The sequence below is a fragment of the Thermobia domestica genome, chromosome 15, assembly GCF_964235325.1.
Source record: "Thermobia domestica chromosome 15, izTheDome1.hap1.1, whole genome shotgun sequence".
Classification (NCBI taxonomy): Eukaryota; Metazoa; Arthropoda; class Insecta; order Zygentoma; family Lepismatidae; genus Thermobia; species Thermobia domestica.
In genome coordinates this window covers 139,438,078-139,465,035 of record NC_137468.1, presented here as the reverse complement: position 1 = coordinate 139,465,035, position 26,958 = coordinate 139,438,078, and the positions used below count along the sequence as shown (strand labels likewise).

General features: G+C 33.9%; 1 protein-coding gene across 4 annotated transcripts in view; it reads left to right on the top strand.

Moving 5' to 3' along the window:
* Positions 1 to 26,958, top strand: part of Epac (Exchange protein directly activated by cAMP) — a 1,466,091-nt gene that overhangs the window by 1,274,440 nt on the left and 164,693 nt on the right. For all 4 annotated transcript variants that reach the window (XM_081740195.1, XM_081740196.1, XM_081740197.1 and 1 more), the window contains one exon: positions 26,696 to 26,817. In XM_081740195.1, coding sequence (XP_081596321.1) covers positions 26,696 to 26,817 — 122 coding nt within the window. The remainder of the gene's footprint in view (positions 1 to 26,695; positions 26,818 to 26,958) is intronic.

The following is a 26,958-nucleotide window of genomic DNA, read 5'->3' as shown; positions in this document are numbered from 1 at the left end:
AATTTACCACAAATATACATTTCCCGATTATACACATAGTATCAGTATTAAAAGTGCCCTGCAAAATCATTATAAAATTATAGGTATTCTTACATTTCAAAACGTGTTAATATAAACATGCATTTTGCATATAAATCCGGGCTGTAATCACCATGTTAATATACGTAGGCACTTTAAATATTCGTAAACGGTTGTATATGCTTTCGATGTTTTGTATGTTTTGTACGACCATTGGAGGACAATATTAAGATGGATCTCGCAGAGATAGGAATACAAAGTAGAAACTGGATCCAATTGGCTAGGGATATAAGTCAGTGGAGAGCTTTTGTGAACGCGGCATTGAACCTCCAGGTTCCATAGGCCATAGAGTGAATTACAGGTAGTTAGTTTTTAGTATGTTTAAGTTGGAGTACATATGAGCATGTATGGCTTACTTGATGCAATCACAGCTTTTGAGTCATTGGTTTTACGCTCACGGCGTCTTTGTCAACAGATTGCTCTATATCGTAAATTACTAAAGTGTCTGGTCTTGCTTTGGAAAGTGACAACAAAACAACAAATGAGAAAAGGAGATAGAGTAAAACTGGAGTAACATTTTGCTGCGGCATTTCTCTTATGAAACGAACGGAGCAATCGTCACGTGTCCTTGAACATCAACTTTTTTTTTCTTTTAATATATTCTTGAACTGTTGCTAATGGAAGTGTAATATGGTAGCCTATGTGCGAGGAATGTTCCATTTTTCTCTCCCTCTCTCAAACACTGCTTGGTATTGCTACCTACATGTTTGCAAGATGTGTTTGTTTCCTTTTAAGGAGAATTCGTGTTTGTATCTGCTAACATTGTTTGGCAGAAACATCTGTGAAAAAATATAGGACGATTATAAATTTAAATAAGTATTTCATTTATTATAATTTAACGTCATTTCTTAGTATTGGGGTTATAAAAGAGGAGACTACAACTTACAAAGGAATAGGACTTATCTTTGTACCTCGCTAGGATCGAACCTGAGACAACACACGTTAGACACTTGATGCCGTGTGAAGTAATTGTAGAAACATTACCCGTAACGATCGTACTTATCTTGAGGAATCCAAGTTCGATTTTTTGATTGAATAAATCTTGACTTTCCCTATGTGAGGCAAAGAATAGGTGTAGGTTGACTTCAAAATTATTTATTTTATTTGAATTAGGACTTGTTTCTTTACAGAGTATGTTTATTATTGCAGAAATAATGCTGAAACGATGAGATTATTTCCTTGATAGGACATATGTATATGTCAGTAATGGCACTTCTCATAGAGCATACTTTTTTATGTGTAGAAATAACTTAGTTTTTCTATTTTTCTCGAAAACCACGCATGAGATTTAATAGACCAGTGATGGATTTACGTATAAGTTAAACAAGCTGTAGCTTAGGGCCCCCACTCTCTTGGGGACTCAAAAAAAAAAAAAAAAAGTAGATGTGCATTTCCAAACTGTAGGATAAAAAACAAATTCTAAAACTTAAATAATCAACAGTATTTTGTGTTGTGTAGGCTCCTATGAAGTACGTAATGGGGCCTCTATTGCTAGACTGCTCCCAAAAATATCACTAGTTTATTCATTTCTACACATAGGGTGCCTACGTTCTTCATGGACTGGTTGCAGCATACAGCATACAGCTGCACACTGTAGTGCAGATCAGGGGCGCAGCCAGGTTGGGTCCACCGGGTCCCGACCTCTCTAAAATTTCCTCAACTCAACAAATAAACTCAACATACATGTGTACACTTTCTGCATAAAACTATACTTGTTTGACAAGGAAATTATTGATGTAGCGTGAAAATTTGATCTTCATCTGTTTCCTTTCTCTTATAAAAACAATCTAGTTCTATCATTTTTTCCCCTGAAAATATGGGTGGACTTATATTTACTTATCGTCTTTTAAGGAGGCAGACTACTAAATATTTTTCAAAAGCTAACAATTTTCCTTTTGCCTGTTTTTCATAAGTAAAAAGAGATAATGGAAGGTAACTTACCACAATAATAGATAAGATAATGTTATTCTACACCCGAAAATACGAATCGGAAGAATAATCAGTATTGCCGTGCATAGAAATGACAGTGCACCCAAGATTTGAATTACCCAAAAATCTTGGTTAAGTCAGAGACTAAAAAAAATAAACTCAACGGTAGTTGATGACTTATGATATCTGTGCTCCTTGTTAACTACTTTTTAAATAATAATTGTATTTATTTTGTAATAACTTATTTATTTTATAAAAACTTATGAAAAACAGACAACAAAAAAATGTTAGCTTTTGAAAAATATTTAGTAGACTCCGTTCAATACTACACGTAGGGATGACTAATTCCGGTATTTTTACTTTCCGGAATCTGGAAAGTAAAATCGGAAAATCCCTGAATTCGGAAAATTCTGGATTTCGGAAAAATCCTGGATTCGGAAAAATCCGGGTTTTGGAAAAAATCCGATGTCGGTAAAATTCCAGAATTTGAAAAATTACCATAATTCGGAAAAAGAAAATTTCGAGATTTTTTCTGAATTCTGGGAAGTAATATTTCCGATTCCGGAAAATTTTGGCCATCCTACTACATAGACGTAGTGGCTTGTAGTATTTTATTCCTCCCCCCCCAATAAAAATGTCTGGGTGCGTGCCCGGTGCAGACAAATTGTCATTGACAAACGATAGCTTGGCATATAGAGGGACACCGTTACCTTCAATAACTTAGGGCCTCATCAAGTCTAAATCCGGCTTCGTTTTATATCATTTCGCTCAGTACAATAAGATCTATTGACCGGTTTACATCTCATGTATGGACAAAAAGTTCCCCTGTAAATGCTAATAATATTTGTGGAATTTATTGCCTTCTAGAGTTCAGTATGTTCCTCTACTACCTTCTAATTTTAGCTCAACAACGAAAATTGTGTTGCAATAGCAATAGTTGCTATACACTGGCACTCGTGCAAAAATAAAATAAAAAATCAATCAAATGTACGTATTAATATAGAAGTAAGCAAATTGCCTTTTGGCCATACGAAACTATAAATAGGTGATATGGATTAGTTAGATCTCACCCTACTACCATACGATTATGCATTTTATACGTGTAATGTATACAAAAAGTGTGGCAATTTCGTTCATGTTCATGCACACAAATGACTAAGCTTTCTTTCAACAACGCTGAAATCTCATTGAACTTAACTTCAAGTTTCATGTTCATATCAGCTTTCATAGTTTCTTTGACCCTTGAGGCGAATGGAAATGCATTCTTTGGTCATGTTATTATTTTTTTACACGGATTTTTTTTTTTTTTTCATAGTATGTAATAGTGTTGAGTCTTGACTACTTGAGATTGCTCTTGGACTTAGTTTCTTTGCCAACAGGTTCTGCTTCCGTTGCACCTTCTATCAACAGCCTCATCATCAGAAAAGAGCTTTTGATCTTAGGCAGCGACCTTCAACGTCCTCCGGCAGAGAAAGAGACGGCTTCCTCCTCCAACAATCCCTCGCATCACATCCACTTCACGGCACTAGAAATAATGCACATTGTTTCCACTTTCATGCACCGCAGAATTCTCTCTTTTCTTTCCAGATGCTCTCTTGACTTTTCAGTCTTTTGTCGTTTTCTTTTTCCTATGATTTCGACATAAGTTTCGTTGTGTAATCGTAGGAGTGGAGCAGAGGCCATCATCGGCAATGGATGTTCCGAAAGAGCCGAACAGTTAACCTTGACGGTATTTTATATATATTGTATATTGTCTTGCTTTACGCAACTGTTTAATTTCAATATACTCATTTATATAGCATTATTATTATTATTATTATTATTATTATTATTATTAGTATAATAATAATAATAATAATAATAATAATAATAATAATAATAATAATATACTATAACTGCTGACTTGGATAATTTGCTGCTGAAGAACTTTTTTCAATATGCACACACTGGACAATTTATCATTGTACACCCTATCCAGTTGCAGAATTGGGCCGGTATAGCATACCGGTAAGTGCCAAAAACAATACCAGTTGTAAAATTTTCAAATTAATCTCTGCTATATTGAAGTATACCTAATACAGTTGTATATGCATACGATATGTTGTATTTGCAAATCGACTACTGACCCTATTTATTTGCCATCTCATACCTAAAATATGGTGGGAAACCTGTATGAAAATAGGAGTACCAATTAAAAGAAATCTATGTAAATAAAAATGAAAGTGACCATGTTTGTGACCATGTAAATCTTGAACCACCCGACCTATCTCGATCAAATTTTCAACAGTGATTAGGTTCAGGCCTAGGATAGTTTTCATAATATCACTTTGACGGCCCAACTTAAATGAGGGGAACTTTATATATATATATATATATATATATATATATATATATATATATATATATATATATATATATATATATATATATATATATATATAATCGAAAATGACCGATATTAGTGCCGAATTCATAGTTTCCGGGGTCGCTGAAATGAACAATGACACTTCCGATGCCGTTTAAATCCAAATTCAGCCCCTCAACTTGGAGACGGGGAAAATGATGGAAAATGCTCGATATCAGAGAGCGCTTCAGCAATGGTAAAATATGACTGACTAACAAAACATGGTACTAATTTTTCATACTTAACCCAATGAAGCGGATAATTAATTGATAGTCCGCGTCACCCAATTGTGGCATCAGCCAATAAGCTCGCAGTGCGCTATTACTAACCTTTCAGGGAGGAATGTAATCATTCATAATTAATTTTGTTCATATTTGTGGACAGTTATGAATAATTAGATTCCTCCCTGAAGGTTTAGAAGCAGCGCACTGCGAACTTATTGGCTGATGCCACACGCCAATTCGGGTGACGCGGACACTGTAGTAGTATAGTGCCTTATGCAGAGTCGTTCCGATGCGTGATTGGTGCCATACTAAATATTTCGACTAACATATGTTTCCTGCAGTAGTCAGGCATTTAGTATGGCGCTTATCACACATCGAAACGACTCTGCATAAGGTCCATATAAACTAACTAGTAGCAGTTGTAAACCTTTCCAGTGTTAATATATGAATTTCTAGTATACTTACTGAAAATACAAATCACGAGGTAGGAGTTAAGAAAATATGACGATCGTGAAGAAAATAAAAATTGAATTCTAGAATTTTGTGGATTTAGACATTTTATGACTCCTACATGCTACAAAAGTGATTTTTAGATACCTGTTCTCTGTTCTTTCCGATGATATACACTCACCTAGAGACTGTACCATTCAACTGACCTAGAGAACTGACCTAGAGAGACCTAAACATTCAACCTAGATACTGTAGTATTCGAAACAGATTTGAACTTACTTTTTATAAGACTATACATTTTTTGTTATTCTTCCTACCCCCAAAATAAGGGTAGCTTGCCGGAAGGTATTTATTATAGGTTCTAATAACAATAAAGCTGATTTCTCGGAAACACATTTAAAGATTTTGTGCATTTCATATTTCAGTAACGACCTTATTGTATGATATAAAAGTAATTTCTCATGAAAATATCAATAGGGGTAGTTTTTTTTTTCGGACGAAGATATTCAAAAATGACTATTAATGTTTCAGTACTATCTGTAGCATAACACGATTAAATTTAAGAAAAAAGAGCAAGAGAGTTTAGTGCGATGGTTCGTACCTTTTTATTAAATTATGCGTTTAAGGGATTATATTCTGTATCCATGAATTTCATACATGATGCCAGAAACTATGAATAAGGATTACCTTTAAAAAAAAAAAAAAAAAGTTGAAAGAGGATGGAAAAATATCACTTAAAGTCACTGAGTCTATTCATGAATACAGGCGAATGCTCAGCGTCTCATTTTTAGTCATAAACAGATAATAAGTGGAGTTAGTTTTCTCTAATTAAAAACAGGAGACGGAAGCTGCCAGCATGTTAATTAGAAGATGATGTTTTGCCTTTGAAGACTTGAAAGGAGAAAACTCTTCTTGTTCTCTTGTTATTTTCTTCTGTTAAGAAGAGATTCCTATTTTGCTTTGTTACATCTGCCAATTAACGCTAATAACGTAGTCTTTAATTAATAATATATTTTAGGTTGAAGATACAGAACAAGATATTATGTTAACACTAAAATCTTATTTGCAAAACTAGTTTTAAATTCAAGAATACAGGCATCACTCTCTTAATACCTTTTTCATTTTTTTCTTTTTGTTTGTTTAAGAAAAAATATAATTTTGTTCTAAACTAATCTCTGTAACTGATGCCTTATGGTTTATTTGAAATCGCTAATAAAATATGTAACTTTATTTCTGAACAATTTATTGGATTGTAATTAATTCGAGATTTTCAGGATAAATATTCTATCATCCTACTTTAAAAGATAGGGAAAGACGGCGATGGCTCAATGATGTTGTCCTTACCTCTGATATGAAGAGTTTATGATTCGATCCCAGGTAGTGTAAGTTTGTGGAGGACAACATTGTGTCCGTGGATTTCCTCGAGTTCTCTCGTTTCCTTCTACATTCTTATCCCACCAAATTACTTTATAACTTTTTCATTAATTATCCATCTCCTTTACCCCATAGTAACCCAAGTATGCAACACAGTTTTTATATCGAGGATAAACTCTTGTCTTTATATATTAAGTAACACATTTGGATTCAATTGATTCTAGTGCAGGTATGCAAATAAGTAACAAAATTTTACTAACACACAGCCACAATAGAAATCAGTTACTTACCTTCGGTATGATATTAAAATACTCGTCCGCACAGATGAACCACTCGCACCGGGCGAATGGTTATTTTCATCCCTGTTCTAGTGTGTGTACATATCTAGTTTGGATCGTGAAGGGACAATATATAGAATAGAATTTAAAGTATATTTCTATTCTTGAGTTCGTTTCCAGGTTTTATTACAAATGCAAGATATTTGTAAGACTTATTTATAACCTAATTTAGATGTGAATCAGGCGAGAAATTTCATTTTATTGACACACCAAGAGCAATTTTATGTTCTACTTTTTGCAGTTGTATATCCTTTATATGCTACTCAAATTTCAGATTATTTCGTTATAAAGACATTACACTCCACATCTCAATATTTAATGACAGCTTGTGTATTTCTGGGTTTATAGTACTGAGTTATTTCTGACTTCATAAGTCGCAGTTTATTTATTTTAATTCAAGCGGCTCTCCAAAATCCCTCACGATACTCAGTTAATAAGAAGATTCTGTACACATATCCGGAATTAAACCTGGGGTCACATATGCCAAAGACATACCGTCAGCTACTTAGAGGTCACGCTATAGTACTTTGAACAAAACAGCAGCGAAACCTAGAGGTGGACGACTCCTATTTGCACCTAAAGCGGAAGCATTTGTATACAACGGTATGTTATTAACAACGGAGCCAGGTACTGTATCAAAGGTACTGTACTACCTTGATAAATTTCACGAAGATAGTTTTCGGTCCCTTATTTACTTGTAGACATACAAGAAAATGAAATGATTCGTCACGTCCTTGCTCTACGCAAATGGCGGACAGTGGACAGGATGTTTCGGCTTTAGAACATTAGTCTGAGTAGGCTCAGAATAATAATAATATGCGACCTTAAGCGTAGAAAGGATTTTGTTTCTTTGTTGAAAAAACGCAGAGATCATAGCTCCTTTGAAAGACCGGAAATCAAAACAACAGGCAGTGATGTAGCCATTTCAACAATTATGTTTCGTCATATTGTACAAAAACGTGTCTTTTGTGTGAAAGAGGCAGCGGATAAGCTTTGGAAAGAAGGAGAAAGAAAACAAGGTAACTTTCCCTTTCTTTTCATGCCTACACATCATCATCACCACCACCACCAACAATAACAACATATTGTCAGTCTGACAGAAAACATTTGACATCATCAAACGGCAGGTTGGCTATTATACTGTATCAAGTATTTATTCGCTTCGCCCACCTCTCAGATTTCTACTCCATTTTGCCTTCTGTTACCATACAATAGGACATTCTGGGTCTTAGGGGTGCTTCTTAGGAAGCTGAGATTAGTATATCGCTGGAACTGTTCAAATGGTTTCATTAATATTTTACTGAAAGAACTCAATATGTTCCCTAGGTATTTACAATAAGGGTGAAGAATATACAGCACATCATGGTGTACCCTCAAGAATCGAATTTTGATTATTTTCTTTTTGTTATAATGGTAAATGATCTACCTGAAATTCTAAAACATATTTCATGTTTAATATTTGCGGATGACAACAAATTATACAAAGGAATCCACACACAAAAAAAGTTCGTAGTAAATTACAGTCGGAAATTTATGTGGTTTGGAAAAATGGAGTTTAGTTTAATAGTTCTAAATGTTATGTAATGGCTTTTACTATTAATAGACACCGTACTATGTCAGGGCCGGCGCTAGCAGTTTTGCCGCCCTGGGCGGTACTTTCAAATGCCGCCCCTTTAATCCACAAACCTTATTTTGACAGAAGACATTCAGGTATTAAGAAAAAGTAAGATACCATATTTAAAAACATGTATGAAAAGGAAAAGTAAACAAAAAATTGAACTACCTCTCTCGAATGCTTTAATATTTAAACGACTCCATACATGACACAATATTCAGTATGATCGATTTCGCTGTACGTGATATACAGCAGGGCATACAGTTTGTTTTAAATATATGCTTTAGTCCGACTAAGAATTTTAATTTTTAAGTTTATTTTATATCAAAAGGTGTTTCCAATAGAGTGTGTAGCAAAAAGATAATATAGTGAATCAAATATTACGGCAAAAGTAAGTAATTAGCTTAAGACTTATAATGTACTAAAACACAATAGAAATACACAAATTTAATATACTTTAATTGAAAAAAAAATTTCTTGCTTTGATATGAGCAAATTCCTTTATCACATTCACGTAGTCCAATGTTTCAGCCAATTAATGTTCCATTGATATCATCACTAGACTGCTTAAACGTGTTTGAGATATGGAAGAACGTAGAGATTTTCATAAGCTTAGAGTAAGTTTTGAAAAACTTCTTTCTCTACTTGCCACTGTTACTGGTAAGGTAAACAAAATCATAAGTGCAACACTGACATTGGGAGCAAGGTCATATTCCTGAATTAATTTTAGTCTTTTTTGTTGAACTTTTAGGCTTAATTATAGCGGATAACACTTTCAGTTCGTCTTTCAAATCACTGGGGTTAATATCTTTCGATTCTTCGTGTATTAAAATGCAGGTACTTTTCAGACAAAAGTTCATGTGGCATATCTTTCAGATTACTTATATCGTAAATAAAATCGAAATACTCGCTGTGACGTTTAAGTTGCTCAAACCTTTCTCTTAAATCTAACACAATCACGTTTAGAAGTTTGTAATAAAAATCGATCTTGTATCTTTGTTTGTAGATCTTCAATAGCTTCATGTTCTGCCTTCTATTGAAACTGCCTCTTCTTTCGACTTCGAACTTGCACTGTATTACCTATCCATGGATCATTCATATCTAATGCTGATGCCAACTCCATCGCATCAACTAAGTAAGATTGAAACTTTGCATCATTTCCGTTCCTCTGAAAGTTCTCAGATTTGTTTTAAAGAAACCCTACTGGATCAAACACATGAGAATCAATGCTTTGGATACTTTTGTTTACTATGTTTATGTGGAGTGAAAAGTCATACCACATAACGAGTGAGTAAAGAAAGTAAAGCCGCGCACGCAGCTGGTTTGCTATACAGAGAGCATCATAGGTGATCATTCTATCTATTATATTGTCATTACTTATTTGAGGTAAGGTATCATAAACCTCTATTTGATATTTAAGTGAAGTCAGAGCATCAACTCGGCTCTCCCATCTTGTGGTGCTGAATGGTTTGAAAGTGCGGCTGCTAATATGTTCCTTTAGTATGGCCCAACGTTGAACTGACGCAGAAAAGAAGTCATAAACTTTTTAACTATATAAGAAAAAAAATAATAATAAATAAAATAAAAAAATAAACGGTGGACTGAGGTGTTGCAGCTGCATCGTTAACGACAAAGTTTAGAAAATGAACATAGAAGGCTTGGGAGTTTATTTTTGCTTTTCATATTGGAACTATTGTCATATTTTTGGCCCTTCATATCTTCGATAGAAGTTCATTTCTTTTAGCTGTTTAATTATTACTTTTGTCAGTTCTAGCCAGACCGTGATGTCTTTTACTGGTACGAAACCAAGAAAGTGTTCGCAAATTTTTATAAGCCATTTTCTATTACTGTATGTAATTTGTACAAAACGAACGATCCTTTGCTCTGTACCAGAAATATCTGGTACACAGTCTAGCACTATAGTATAATATGTTGCAGCTCTCAACAAAAACAGTATTTTACTTTCAATTTACTCACTAAGAATAGGAATAAAAAAATTTTTGGACATCTTTTCCTTAGTAATGGTGGTATTTATTTTGCTCTCCCATGGTTCTTTTAATGTGTTCGGCCATGATTTGTATTGCTTAAATATAAAAAGAATTATATATATATAATATTGTTGATAAGACATGATAATGAACAATTTGTAAATTGGTTAAAAACTCACTGTTAGAACCTAAATGTCTCTAGGTGCTGTAGGCTAGAACTGCCTGTCTCAAGTGGGAGTGTACCTTGTGTACTTGGAGTGGAGCGTTAGAATATTGCTGAATAGAAAAAATATAAAAGACACTTGAAAAATCTTATCCGCCCTAGCTGAAAATCTTATCTACGCTGCTGCAAGGGAAATCTTGAACGAGATACCTGTGGCTAGTAGTTTGATAATTGAAAATGAGGGGGAATGCTCTGAATTTCCTGAATGTGAGCGAAGTAAGTTTAATTAAATTCTCAGGGAACACAATTTTATTTTTCCATGTGGGCCTATTACGAAGCATTATATTTTAATAGTATTCTTTTCTTTTTCAAATTTTGCCGCCCACTAGACGTGCCGCCCTGGGCGGTGGCACGGCTCGACCCCCCCTCGCGCCGGCCCTGTACTATGTTTGAATATACAATAGGAAATCAAACGTTAAAAAGAGAGTATAAATTAACTAACAGTTCGGTTTAAAATTAATTTGAAGTTTAAATATCATATAAATATAACAACTAAGGAAGCTTTTAAAATGCTGGCTTTTATTAAGTGATCAAGTCATTATTTTAAAAACGAGAAAAAATTATTATTGTTATAATGCCTTTGTTCGTTCGAAATTGAAATTTGCAGCTGTAATTTGGGATCCTTTATCAATGTCAAAAACAACTTTGTGAACAAATAAAATTCAAAATAAGTTATAAAAATATATTGCTTATAAAATACACCATATTCAAACACGGTATCATTCTTACGATGATCTCTTGAAAATATTTAATTTGTTGTCACTTGAAAATAGGAGGTTTATACAGCGAGTAGTATGTCTCAAGAACTGTGATAACAAAGATGACGACATGTTTTTGTGAAGCAATTACCTTTTGATTGTTCTCGACAAAACCTGAGAATTAGGCATGCTTATATATATATATATATATATATATATATATATATATATATATATATATATATACAATATGCCTGATAATAGAGTAAAAGTAAATAAAATTTCTCCTTAGTATAATTTATGTGATATTTAAAATTTATGCTCTTGAATTGTATTTCAGTTTGAGTTTGAGATCCTTAGGCGTAAATGTTTTAAATTGTTAGCTGATAAATTGTAAAATGTCTTTGTACGTTATATTTAGAAGGGGGAGAAAATATTTATTGTAGTTTCATATTATTAAAATAGTAATATATTTGGTATTGCACATCTTTTGATTATTATGTATACATTTTTGTATTTAGTAATTCTTTGTCACGTACTTCAGTAATATACAAATAAACTAATTCTATGGCCTATGGAACCCTGAGGTTCAATGCCGCGTTCACAAAAGCTCTCCACTGACTTCTATCCTTAGCCAACTGGATCCAGTTTCTACTTTGGATTCCTATCTCTGCGAGATCCATCTTAATATTGTCCTGCCATCTGCGACGGTCGTTTTCCGATTGGTCTTCCAGTCAAGACTTCGAAAGCGTTTTTACTTTCTTCCATTCTAGCTACTGTACATGACCTGCCCACCTAAGCCTCCTAGACTTGATGACCCTAACAATGTTTGGTAAACCGTATAAATTATGTAGTTCCTCGTTATGAAGTTTCCGCCATTCCCCATTCCCGTTCCTCTTGGGTCTGAATATTCGTCTCAAGATCATGTTCTCAAATACTTTCAGTCTATATTCTTCTTTCAGAGTAAGCGACCATGTTTCGCAACCATACAGAACAACAGGCATGATAATCGTTTTATATATTTTAAGCTTCAAATTCCTCGACAGAATTCGCGACGACAAGAGATTTTGAACTCAATAATAGCATGAATTCCCTGCTTTTAGTCGAATTTAATTTCTTCGTGAATATGATTTTCGTCTGTTAATATTGATCCTAGATATTTGAAAGTATCCACTTTATCAAAAGTATTATTTAATATTTTAACGCATCTATAATTTGCTGTATTACGGTTCCGAAGCACTTCCATGTATTTAGTTTTCTCTGATTTACTTCTAAACCCATGTCCCTGCAAGCGTTTAATAAGATTTCTGCATTTCTTTTTATTATTCTCCTGTCATCCCCTATTAAATTTACATCTTCAGCGTACGCCGTAACATGGTGAATACCATTCAACTCTAGGCTCTGGTTGCTATCTTTGATTTTCCTTATAGCGTATTCCAGGACAAAGTTTAATAATAATGGAGACAACGCGTCTCCTTGTTTCAGGCCATTTTCGACGTGAATGCTCGTGGACAAAAAATTTCCTACCCGGACTTTACTTTAGGATTCATTTAAACATATCTTAATTAACCTAATTAGCTTTCTCGGTATTCCAAGTTCTGTAAGAACGTTGTATAATGTTTCTCTCCTAACCGAGTCGTAAGCCTTTCTAAAATCAATGAATAGTTGATGTACCGGGATATTGTATTCCCACTTTTTTTCGAGTATTTGACGAATGATAAATATTTGGTCGATAGTTGATCGATTTCGTCTAAATCCGCACTGATAAATAAATAAAATCAAACTATTTGATAATGATTTGGGCTGTGACTGAAAACTTCAATATCAATCGTTTTTAAAAGTATTTATTTTACTTGTGTGTTCTATTTAGAATATCGATTAATGGAGTTTCACGTATCTCTCTTGTTCCTAAATGAACACTTGAAAAAGTATGAACATCAAAATGCTTCCACCTCCAAGTTCACACTGATATGGCAATTATTAACGACATGTTATTGAAAACTCAAATAAATTACTGCATGCAGTTTCATTCGTGATGTAGGAATCATCAAAATTTTAATACAGTTCCGCACAAAATGTCTTAAATTGAGTATTATCGCTGTGTGATGATAGACTCTTTGTTCCGCCTACAAAATGTCGCAAGGAAACATCTGCAAACCACAAATCATTCAGTATCTTTGCTTTAGTAAGAGGAGTTTCATAGGCTAATAAAGTTTCGAAGTGCTATTTGAACATTTTGCGTGGTAGTTTTGTTCTGTAAGCTATTCAAATATCGAACGCAAATGTCCTTATATACTTGGATTATTCTTTCTCAATAGCTTTAGCGCAAGTCGTTATTCTAGACTATAAATTCTCATTCAATGAAAATGTCAATTGATAATATTCTACGTTCACCCTTAACGAGATTTCTAACCTAAAGAAACGAAAACTTTCTCGTGGGCGGACCAAGACAAGAGATCAGCGGCTGTTACCTCAGTTGCTATAGCAACCAGGAAATCAGTCTGTAAGCGATGAAAAGGAATTACTTATGTGCACGTGACACGCAGCCCAGCAACTACGGACTACCATTAGGATCTTTCTCACAAAATCGTAATATCTTCCCCTTTGTACTATACATTATCGTCCGAGAGAAGCTGTTTAATATGTTGAAGCCTATACACCAAAAGCAATGGATATAATATTTTTAAAAAAATAATAAAGAAAAGAAGGAAAGAAAAACACAGCCAGTGAAAGAGGCTAACGGTCCACTCAAAAGATTACATAGTGTATATTCCTAGGAATATAACTTATTAGTCCCATATTTCCATTACTATATTTGGAACTTGTTTCTGGATTAGTTATTTAACCATGTCGGTCCCCCACAGGGGACATAAAATATGACGATATTATTCTTTCTTTACAATTTTAAAATCAGACTGGCAACATTCAAAACTGTTTACCAGGGGATGACCATAAATAGATCATGCCTTGTAAACAGTTTTCAATGTTACCAGTCTGATTTTAAAGTTGTAAAGAAAGAATAATATCGTGATATTTTATGTCCCCTGTGGGGGACCGACATGGTTAAAAACAATATCATACCGTCAGGGCCGGCCCTAGGCAATTTGCCGCCCCGTGCAGTAACATCACCCCCCCCCTTTCTCAAGAAAGAACAAATCTTAAAAGCCACAGTTTTTACCCCATTGTGTATAACAAAAGGGAGGGAAAGAGTATTCACACTCAGAAAGGAATAAACACTGCAAATACAATTTCGTTGTATGTGTTTTTGATCTTTAAATATAACTTGTGATAAGTGAAAGATAAAGGAAATACACCTGCAGAGGAAAGATGGTAATTCTTTTTGTAGAATTCAATATTCAGCTTCAATCTCAATATATCAATTTGCCATTCCAGTGCAACTAGTTGTTTTATCTTTATTTCTTGATTTTCCTTCAACATCTGTTAAAAAGTAAGAAAAAACTTTGTTTCCACCTTCATTGACAAGGAACTTCTTTGACAAAGACAAGGCTAGTTTTCATATGAAAACTGTGATACTAACTAGATAGAACACGTGTTCGAGAATTGAGTTTTTGTATTCAACAACAATCAAGCAATTCATATTGGGATTTGTTTGACCATTTGCTATAGCCCTGTCCATCTGACCTTTAAACTAACGCGGCCTAAACATGATTTATGAATGTAGTATTCATATAGAAGGTAAATCTTAGTAAATTTAACTACCGTCATCATGAAGTCTGTTTCCAACAAGACACATTTATTTTAAATAGTGTACTGTAGTTACGACAGATTTTACCGCCCCTCGAAACAGCGCCCCGTGCAAGTGCACATGTTGCACATATAGTAGAAATGGCCCTGTATACCAGTTCTTTTAGATTCCTTGAATATTCATTACAGTGGCGTATTTAAGGGGGGCTTCCGGGCTTAATCCCCCCGAAATCTATCTTACTATAGTAAAGTAAATTAAATATCTTACAAAATTTTCACATTTCCAGGCAAAGCCCCCCCCCGTAAGTTAGCAAAGCCGCTACGAAACAAAATCGTAGATACGCCACTGATTCATTATTTATAGCTGTCCGCTGTTTGAAAATATGGAGAACGCAGTTCAATGTTTGCTCAAATGCAAATTTTGATTTTCTTTTATGAATGAACTATGCTTACAAATAAGTGAAAACATTGTTCCCCTAATTTTCAGTACATTGTTGTATATTCTGGGATGCTGAGATATTAGAAGAGGTCGGCGCTGGCACTTCTATTCAAAGATAAGGGAGCTCTTCTGTCCATTGTGATATATAATGTAGTAGAAATGTTTTTTTTTTTTTTATTCCACATTGTCATAATGTTGATTTTTCATAGTCGAATGAAAGTAGGTGGTTACGGAAAGCAAAGTAAATACAGTGAAACCTCCCTTAACGGACACCTCTCAACAACGGGCACCTCGATAATACGGACAGAATTTTTTGTCCCGGCAAAAATATATGTTCTCTTACGTAACAAAACCCTCCCTTTTACGGACACTCTCAGATACGGACGCCGACAGTCCTTTCTTGTCCTAAAAGTTTCAATAGCATCTTCATAACGGACAGGAATTATTCTCGCTTCTGCGATATATTACAGTAGACAGAAAAGTCTTTTCCTCACAAGTGTATCTATCGTGAGTCTGGACCTGATGAACCATCAAATAGAACAGCTTCAAGCTGAACTTGAAATTCTTTTTTCTGCCCGTAATAAACTGATTTCTGGTAGAAATCTTAGGAAACCTTTAATAAGCAATAATACTTATGCAGGGTCAGTCGTATGGCCAAGGATTTTATGCGAAAAGATTTTCCCTTCCCTAACAAATTTAGCCCTTTTTCCTCTGGGCTTGCATCTTTCCCGACAATTTCATAGATACAAAACAAACATTGTTTGTTTTACAATAACATTTTCAACGAGCACTGTTTCCTCTCTTACTTTTTTTTTTTCAAAATCATTTTTTTTTATTATTATTATTTTTTTTTTAAGTTATCATACTGGAACAAGTCTGGGTTAGAGTTTTCCCGGCTTCCTTTTTCACTTTCTCTACGAGGATATTCTTTGTGATTACGGATGGGTCCAATAAACATATGCACTCCTAATAACTTGCCTTTTCATCCATTTCGCTGACGAAGATGCAGCGCCAGTACATAAACACACATACACATACATGTTTCTTCCGCAACCGTATTGAAGGGTCTCAGAGGACACTTGCTAATGAGATTTATTACCTTTGTAGAGGAAAAAGCATGCATTTTTTGCTAAACAAAAGAGTTCAGCCGGTCAGTGGGTTCCTTCCTAACACATCTTTTGAGAAGGTTCTGAGAATTTGAAATAAATTAAAAACGCTTACCCTAATTAATTATCCCTAATTAACATTTAACAGAAATAAATTTCTCCTTCATCCCTCCCAGTTATTGAAATACGTACTGATTAGAGTATTTTCATATTGAATTTTACGTATTTACGCTGATACATAATGTATTTACTGTATATTACTGCGTTGTGAGAAATTAAATTTCTGTAACCTCTATGTAACGGACACCTCTCAGTAACGGACACCTCTCAATAACGGACAAAAATTCGTGTCCCATTGGTGTCCGTTATTCAGAGATTTCACTGTACGAGAAAAATAACTTTTTACAGAACTAATGAAGTTAGCAATCCTCACTTTAAACAGTCGCTCTTTTTTATGTTCTACGTATGAATTTACATTTCGAGTTCTTTAAAAATCCGTTTTTCTTTAATGCAATGTGTTTTCTGGACGATATTGACTTTGTTCCTTTTTTTCTAACGCGTGGAGCGCGTTTTTATGCAGTTTAAAGTCAATAAAGAAATTAGAAAAAATAAAGAAAAAAGTTGAAGAAAAATCCAATAACGAAATTTGCATAACCCAACCGCTTTCTTTTTTTTAATCATCACGTAGGTGTCGATAATCTAATATTCACACTATGGTCAATTTGCTGTGAATTTATTTTCCAGCTGCAAGTAGCTTCTCTCAGTGTAATGTTATTTTCAATGCGTGGACCTCATTATCATCAAAAGGAACAGCGCTAGATGAAATGACAACAAGAAACAATAACACGATTAATCCCTTAGGACAACAAATAAATCTACCTTTTTCTTTCTTTCTAGGCTTTTTCAGAAGCTTCTCTAAAAGAACCAAACAAGTTCTCTCTTCTTTCTTCTGTTTTTTCTTTCTGTATTCGTGGAAAGTTAATTTAATGTTCTGTTATTTTTGTATGTATTTACGTTTCCCTAATATATTACATTATATAAACCTTACTTTGCCCTCCCTACTGGCCTAGTGACTAGCATGCGTAAGGTTCTAGGTTTAATTCCTGATAGTAGAGCTTCTAAATGTAACGCACTATGGTGGTTCGAAATCTACTGTAAGCTACGTCTCAGCCAACACTAGACTAGACTCCAACCAACACACCACTAAATTATTGGTTCTCAACCTTTTTTGAATGACGACACACTATTGAACGTCCAGGACATCGTGACACACGTATTATTATTATTATTATTATTATTATTATTATTATTATTATTATTATTAAATTATAGTAATGTAACCCTATAAGTTTTTATAATGCAAGGACTGTGTGCAGTTCTGAGCATTATTTCTGCCGCTAGAGTCGTTGATTGGTACTATCTGTCTCAAAGTTGATTTTAACTAATTATTAAGCTCTTCATGGTTTTTAAATTCTAAAATTTCACGACACATCTTAGAAGACTGCGTGACACACCAATGTGTCACGACACAATGGTTGAGAACCGCTGTACTGAACTTTAGTTTGTGTTTTAACTATCAGTACAAGGATAATCCGTACATGTGGGTACACTAAAGTATTTTGTGAAGTATTCATCTAATGAAAGAAGAGAAAGAGAACACGATGCGTTTTGCTAAAGAGGTACTGTTCTAATATACCAGTTAACACAATACGTTGTTGTCGGTGTGCTGCCATCTCTCTCTCTCTCTCTTTTTTATACAATAGTTCAGCCGTATCCTCAAAAATCTTTCAGTCTTAATTTAACCAATTTTCCAACGTCATGCAATTATGCAATTGTATACAGTGACGCAAGTCGGATAACAATACAATTTTCCATTGTTATCTTCATACATTTCTATGCAAGATATTTCTTTTATTAACTAACTTATTAATATTGCTCTCCTTGACTATACTGAATATCCTATTCGGTTATGCAACCAAAAGTGGTCTGAAGGTGACATGTACAGCGGGGGACACTTCTAAATGGTACACCTTAGCCGTAAATCTCCATATGGCTGTACCATTTAGAAGTGTCCCCCGCTGTACAATATAACATACAGGAATCTTCGTAAATTGCGTTTCAGATTGTGAAAGCACGATAGACTTCAAGAACTAATGGAATGTGAAAAAGCTTATAACAAATAGTAAAAAAAATAATAAGTGTAAAAAGCAATATATAATTAATTTTTTATAAAACACACAAAATGAGATTCTTTTATGGGTAAAATGAACAAACGAGTGTAAAAAGAGCATTGGGTGTGATTGATTATAATGAGTTATAGCGAACCGCGTAGAGCGCCTCATGATATTATGGCGGTATTTTTTTACATTCTAAACGGCAAGTTTTATAGGTCGATTAAATTTTGATGAAGATCCCTCATGAAAGATAAGAGTAACTTATGATTTCTGTGATTCTGACTCGTTTGTATTCAAATAAACCTTGTAGTTATCTTTCAGTGCAACGGTTGACACACACAGACGTAAACAACAAGCGAATGTTTAGTGAAAGGGAAATAAGAGAGAATCATGTTTGTTAGAATTGCATTAATTACTATACACATACTTCTCATGTGTATGGCAAGGTTTCGTCTCCCGAGCATGGCTCTATTCGGATCATGGGATCATGAGTCTGACTGCTTCAGTGTCTTCCGTTCCTGATCCATTATATCAATGATACATGAAGCGTCTAGTATCAAAAGCCACCAATTCCACTTTTTACCAAAATTGAGTTATATATCGCTTGTTGTATGTTTGATCTAAAGGAATTCCATGGAAACAGAATTTTGTTTAAAAAATATTTCATACTAAAAATTTAGTTCAAATATGGGACTTTGTATCCGTGTATATGGAGCTTCACTAAATGGAAACTAAGCGAAATGGACGTGGAGGATTTTGACACTAGGCGCCTCATGTACAAATCTGCAAAGCAAATATTAATTAATTGTAGTAAATAATCTTGAAAAATATTTCTTTCCACTTCTGGGTAGTAATAAAATTTTCTTTTTCATCTCTCTTCACGACCCTCATATATTCCTCTCGCGACCGTCTAGATGATCCGATTCACATATTGAAAAAATCCGTTCTACAGTAATCGCTTCTGTGATTTCTTTCCAATGAACTCTCCGGATGACCTCTTAATTTCGACTGAAAACAAACATTGTCTCATTTTAAACATTCATTCTTTTAAGATTGGTTTAAAGGGACAAGTTTTGTCGATAGATGGCAGTACAATCTTCATATCTCTTCCATGTATTTTTACTTTTCACGAAAATTCACGATTTCTATTACAAATTTCAACCTAAAGACTTCAATTTTTTTAAGAAAAGTAACTTCATAATCTATCGAAGGCAATAATCCGTGCCGATTTTTTATTTAGAATTTTCTTCATTGTTGAAATAGCTTGATTGTTGAAATGGATATTCAAACATTTAACAATGGAACTGTTTCAACAATGAAGAAAATTGTAAACAAAAATCGGCACGGATTGTTCCCTTTAATAGGTTATAAAGTTCCTTCTCTGAAAATTTGAAGCCTCTACGTTGAAATTTGTAAAATAAATTGTAAATTTTCGTGAAAGGTAAAAAACACATGGGAGAGATACGAAGACTGTAGTGACATCTATCGGCAAAACCTGTCTCTTTACAATAACCTTAAACAGTCTAGAACCTACTATGAACGAAGCAGTGCTTCAGGATAGGAGGTAAAGGGCGTGGGCGTTTCTGGTACGTCTTATTCCTGATTCGATTCCAGTTCTCTCCAAGTGGGTTTTATGGTGGACAAATATCGTGTGTGGGGGTACCGTCAGGTTCTCTCCCACTTTCTTAATTCGATTTCTTAATTTCATTCATTCTCATCGCAGTCTCTTTTAGCCTACACAACATAATCGCGGGACGTAAAGCTGAATGGTTTCATTTCGATATAAAACAAAGATGAAATATATGACTTAAATCAGAATTCGATTGGAGAAGCCAAGAAAAAATAAGCATGTTTATTTACTATGTCCAAAACGTAGAAAAATGTGACTGAATTCAAAAGTGTGCCAGGAAGTGGTTGTCGTTTGCTAGCTGTATGCGTGCTTTTAGTATGTGACTTGGATTATAGGAAATATCGGATTGGCGAGTATCGAAGTATCGTGGTTTTACTGTATAATTCACTTTATTAATGAGAGCAGTCCATTGCAAATGGCTGAAGGTTGCAGAGAATTGGAGGTTTTTTTTTTTTCGGTTGAGGACATTATCGCCATTATATAGTTTTTTTATGTGTCATTGTTTTCTTGTTCCCTTCCTCACAATCTTCTACGGACTGTAGCTGTCAATAGGCTTGGATAGACAAGTTGTCTGTTAGAAACACGCCCTCTGCATATAATGGCTGTAACAAAATACCCATTCACTAAATCATCGTAACAAGTTGATGTAGGTGTGTAAACATTCGACTAAATTGATTGCACCTGATATTCTGTCTCCTCCCTTCAGTCTACGACATTTTGCAGCGACCATTAAAGTATTTTTGTTTGTTTTATTTTTAAACGTAATAGGAAAAAAATAGTATGGGTACTTACGTAGAGTAGTGCGTGTGGAGGTTTTGGTGTTTGTTTTACGAGCACATTTATAGCTACATAGTAGATTTGTTAGGAACTTTTTCATTAACGAGATGGCAAGATAGTGAATGTTCCTCATGTAGAATGACAGCCGTTTTATTTATAATTTAAAAGGACATACTTTTAAGGTTGATCTAATTCTCAAGTTTATATAATAGTAATTGTAATAGGTTAATCAACATTATATAAATTTCACATAATCTGTTTATATAAATTTAGTTTTAAACAGAGGACATACTAGTAGTTCCATAGTATTCCTTTAGTTTCATGAGACGAATTGCGAGATGGTGCCTTTAAATATATTAAACTTCCTACTTGTTTCTTTTGTATTGTTTTTGATGATTATGATTCTAGTGTAAATTGACTCTGTCAAGAAGCGTGTTAAATAAATGTACACTATACTTCGGTTGGATTGGTCCTTCAACACAGAAGTATTTATTTAAATCATGCTTTTCTTTAATTACAATAGTTCAACAGTGTCCACAAATTTTGGCCCTCAATTTAACTTCTTTCCCGACGTCATTCAATGATGAAATTTTCTGCCTTAATTTAACTCCTTTCCCGACGTCATGCAATGATGAAATTTTGCAACCTTAATTTAAGTCCTTTCCCGACGTCATTCAATGATGAAATTTTCTACCTTAATTTAACTCCTTTCCCGATGTCATACACTGATGAAATTTTGCAACCTTAATTTAACTCCTTTCCCGACGTCATTCAATGATGAAATTTTGCAACTTTAATTTAACTCATTTCCCGATGTCATTCAATGATGAAATTTTGCAACCTTAATTTAACTCATTTCCCGATGTTATACACTGATGAAATTTTGCAACCTTAATTTAACTCATTTCCCGACGTCATTAAATGATGAAATTTGCAACCTTAATTTAACTCATTTCCCGATGTCATACACTGATGAAATTTTGCAACTTTAATTTAACTCATATCCCGACGTCATAAAAAGATGAAATTCTGTTCCTCAGTGAACTCATTTCCTGACGCGATACAATGATGAAATTTTGCACAGCAACATAGTCAGATAACAATAAAATATTCCATTGTTACTTTTATATATTGTTATGAAGTTAATTTATCGCTTTCTACTAACTACATATCCTATTGTTATGCAACCAAATATGCTTCGGAGTTGGCATGTACAGTATAATATCCAGGAGATGTTCGTAAATTACATTTCAGATTGTGAAAGTACGATAGTAATCAAGAACTGATCGAATGCCAAAACAACAAAAAGTGAAAAATAATCAGCGTAAGAGAATAATAAAAACAGTGCTTTTTTGAAACGGACAAACAAAGTGATTCTTTGTGGGTAAAATGAAGAAATGGATGCAAGATTATTAAAACAGTGAGCGCGATTGATTAATGAATTATAGCAAACCAGTGTGGGTTCCTAATACTTTTATAGTATTAGTCACATTTCGTCATTTTGCTCCATAGAAATATTCTTTTCTACGCATAAAATTACTGTTCTTTAAAATATTTCGACAGACACTAAGGCTCGGCGAGCATGCAGGAAAGGACAAAAACCTACAATGATAGAAAATGTATTTACTTATGACTAAAAGGAGAAAATAAAAGTATTTTAAAAACCTTTTCTTTTTCTAAAAAAATAAAATAAAACCGTTGTAATTGCATTTTTAAGAAAATTATTTTAAAAAATATTTATGCATGACAAAAGAAAAGCATAGGAAGCGTTCTCACATACAGCTATTTGATAAAGTCTCCAAATCAGATGTATTAATCTAATATAAGGATACCATTATAACGTTCTTTTTTTATTATTGATACAAGGGCACACGGTAGCTTATTTGTTAGTGGTAGAGCTCCCACCTCTGATGCGTGGGATCCCTGGTTTGATCCCTGTTCAAGTAAACTTATAGTGAATAATGTGCTCGGGGGTTTTCTCAGCGTACTTCCGTTTCCTTTCATTTTTCCATCATCTTTCACTTGTTTAATTGATGTGTTACAGTGCTCTGCGCGTGTTTCTTTATATATATATATATATATATATATATATATATATATATATATATATATATATATATATATACTAATAAAAAGAAACCCTTGTATATTCCTTAGTAGATTAAGTTCATGTGGGACCTAAGTTCAGGAGATTGAGGTCTGTGCTGCAAGATTTGTGGGCCAGTCTCTAAAATCTCCTTTCTGTTGAAGTAATTTTCTTGAAAATAATTATGTTTTCACTTTTTAGTATGATTTATTTCATTATATTTAAAGAAACCACGTTTAAATAAATGTTTTTTAAGCTAAATTTTAGAAACTTTTTGTAATTAAGTTTCAAATAGAATAGTAAAGCGGTTTAACATTACCAAGTTCAACACTGGAAGATGGTCGTGGTCACATTCTTTTCTCCTTAATGAGATAAATTTTTCGTCGTTGATCTACCATCGAGAAGGCAAGTGTGAGTAGTTAAGTGTACCTCCTAGAATAAAATGTAGCAGTAATGAATAAAGACAGGTAGAGATTCGGTCCCAGACCAGATAAGTTTGTAATTGACAACATCATGGCCATGGAGTTTCTCGAGATTATGCTGTTTCCTCTCTCATTCTCATTCCACCAGTTTTTTCATTTAATCATCCGCCTCTTTAACCTGAAGGGAATAATCGTGGAAGGTAAAACTACATATTTCAATTCATTATTATTTAAAATCGGTGTTGGTCTTAAATAGAAGAAAGAATTGTAGCTTATTGCAATAAATTAAATTTCTTTCAGGAACTTATCGAATGAAATTAATACTTCACATCAATTTATTTCAAGTATTATAAGGTACTCATGTCTCGTATAAATAGCCACTTAGAGATTAAGAAGAAGAAAGAGGTAAGATTGATCGTAATTTGTAATAATACCTAATAATCATAAAGTACAACGTAAAATATTGGCAACTAGACTGTATCGAAAGACTTCAGTTTGATTTCTCGTTCTGTATCAGTTATTTATCGCTCGAGTCGACGAAACTTGTTTTGTAAGAAATTGTGCATAAGAACGGCTATGTTTTAGTCCTTGTAATACAATAACGTTACAGTACAAAAACTGGCAACAGTGGCTAGATAAAAAGTATAAAATAGTAGTATTACAGATTGGGAAACAGTTAACTGATATCCGTAAGTCGTAAAACATTGTTCATTTAAAGTTAAGCAACAAAACGCAGAAAGAAAGTATTGGTGGTACAACAGTAAAACTATATACAGTAGTATGTCAGTTTGAGCATTTTTTCTTGGAAAAAAAAAAGTGGTTTCTGGAAACTACATTCTTTAGCAATCTATCGAATCGTCCATTTAATATCAAGCAAAAGAACTAATTATGGCGTAAGGGGTAATTAGGAGAGAATAAATTGTCTTTCTATAGTTTATACAATATTTATACCTTCCTAAAATGTGGTTGTCCTTGTTAGCTTCCAATTATTGCGAAGATAATCATTAAACATTAACTTGTTGCTACTGCAAAACTCGCTAATTATCATTTTTTTCCCCTTTCTAAAGTGTATTCCGAAAAGTAATATATTTTGATTTCTGAAGAGAATGAAGTAGTGGAAATGTTATATTATTAGAATCTATTGCAGTGGTGTATATTGCACCAATTGAAGTTGAAATTTGTTATAGTCCTGTGGTTAGGCTTGCAGTCTAAAAGAGATGCATGACAAATTATAGATCTACTACGTAAATAGTTGTAGGCAGGGCCGGCGAGAGCGGTCGCGGGCCCCGGGGCTGAGCAATCCCGGGCCCCTTACATGTTTTCTTATGACTTTTTACGTATTTACCACTTAGGACGGAAGTAAACTAAATGAACATTAAGGCTTATTTTGAACTCTTTATTAGACCATTAATGCGTTTAATTTACATGTTAAACAGTATTGCTATATCTCCAAGTAAGTGAATAATAAGAACTCTGAACCTAGCCTATGTTCACTGTTAGCTAAAAAAGAAAAAGAAAAAAAGCTCATTAATTCACTATTTATGATTTTGTTTAGACCCTATACTTGTTGGTTCTAAGATTTTTGAAGGCTTCAAAACTAAAATGAATAAAAAATAATATATTTAATACAATGATATCAAAATACAGAAAAAAGTAACTTATCTATTTGTAATAGCAAAAGTTATCCCCCAATGCTCAATCAAATGCAAAGAGAACGTATTAAATAGTTGTTAGTCTTCCTTAACTAGAGACATGAGGCATTAGGCCTAATTTAGTTACTTCAATGAAATATTGCTCAAATTAATTATAGTGTGATTAATAATGTGGTATTAATAGTAATTGTCTGTAGGAGAAATTTATTATATGCATTACTACTAGACAACTGTTACAGTTACGACGTATCCTTTTCTACGTATAGTTACAACAAAATTCCCTTTCTGGCCTTTTTCAGGGCGAATTCATCAATGATAGCATCCAGGTTGGTACACTTGACAAGTTCTGTCTCCTCTGCCAACACGCCTAAGCTTGATAATCTGTCTTGACACATTGTAGAGCGTCACATTGAACAGGGTGAGACAGGGTGAAAACAAAATGTTCGAATGACCAAAGACACTGTCAAATCAATAGTTTTCGGAGGTGGGAAATTGGCTGATGCGTTTAAAATGACTTTGGAAACATAATTATTGCCCACTTCAAGCTGGGTGTTTATAATGTCACTTTGATCGAATAGCGTATTCTAGGTAAATAGGGTATTTCAGTATTTATAGCAAAAGTAGTTTTTTGTGGATTTTTATCTATTATCATACATTTTCACTGAAATGCGTATCCTAAAGAGGAAAGGGAGTGAAATATTTCCTATATTCCTATTCTCTCCGTGCTAATAGCGGTCATTTCAGCTCGTATATGAATAAAGCAGATTGTATCTATTGTTGTTTGATTTATCCTAACAGTGACACACATTCGTAACAGTGACACGTAATCGTAAGTTTCACACATTCGTAACAGTGACACGTAATCCTAACAGTGGTGCACATTCTTAACGTAACACATAATTCTAATAGTGACACACATTCTTAACAGTGACACATAATCCTAGGAGTGACACACATTCCTAACTGACATGTAATTTTAACAGTGACACACATTCTTAACAGTGACACACAATCCTAGGAGTGACACACATTCCTAACTGACATGTAATTTTAACAGTAACACACATTCTTAACAGTGACACGTAATCGTAACAGTGGTGCACATGCTGCCTGTAAATATTTGAAAGATGTATTTTTGTAATCGAAAAAATAAACCATTAATTGTTTGAAAAACGGATTTTTTTTCGAATAAATATTCGGACAAACTAATAATTGTTTCGAATGATTATCCCAATAACTAACAAAAAATGATCGATTAATTTTAACAGCACAATAATAACCAAACAATAGTATTAAAGAAGTTTTTGTATTCTGTTTCTGTTTTATATCTGTTGTTACAATGTTAAATTTTATAATAAATTGTTTCTGTTCTTTTATTTCCAGGGTTCAGCCCAGATACGCCTCGACCACCGCCTTGTCCCCCTGCCCACAACAGAACTGCCTCTCCATCATCGAGGGCCTCGCTCGGCTCAGATAGTCCCAACCCCGCCACTGCCATCACAGAGGTAAGTCAGTGTTCGTGATATCTTATAGTATATGTAGTCAGCAGCACAATTAACGTTGAACACGAGACAAAAAAAAAAAAAGTTGTCTCATAAATTTTGTAGAAGTCTTGTGTCGTCTCGCTCCGTAACTTTCTCGTCTTG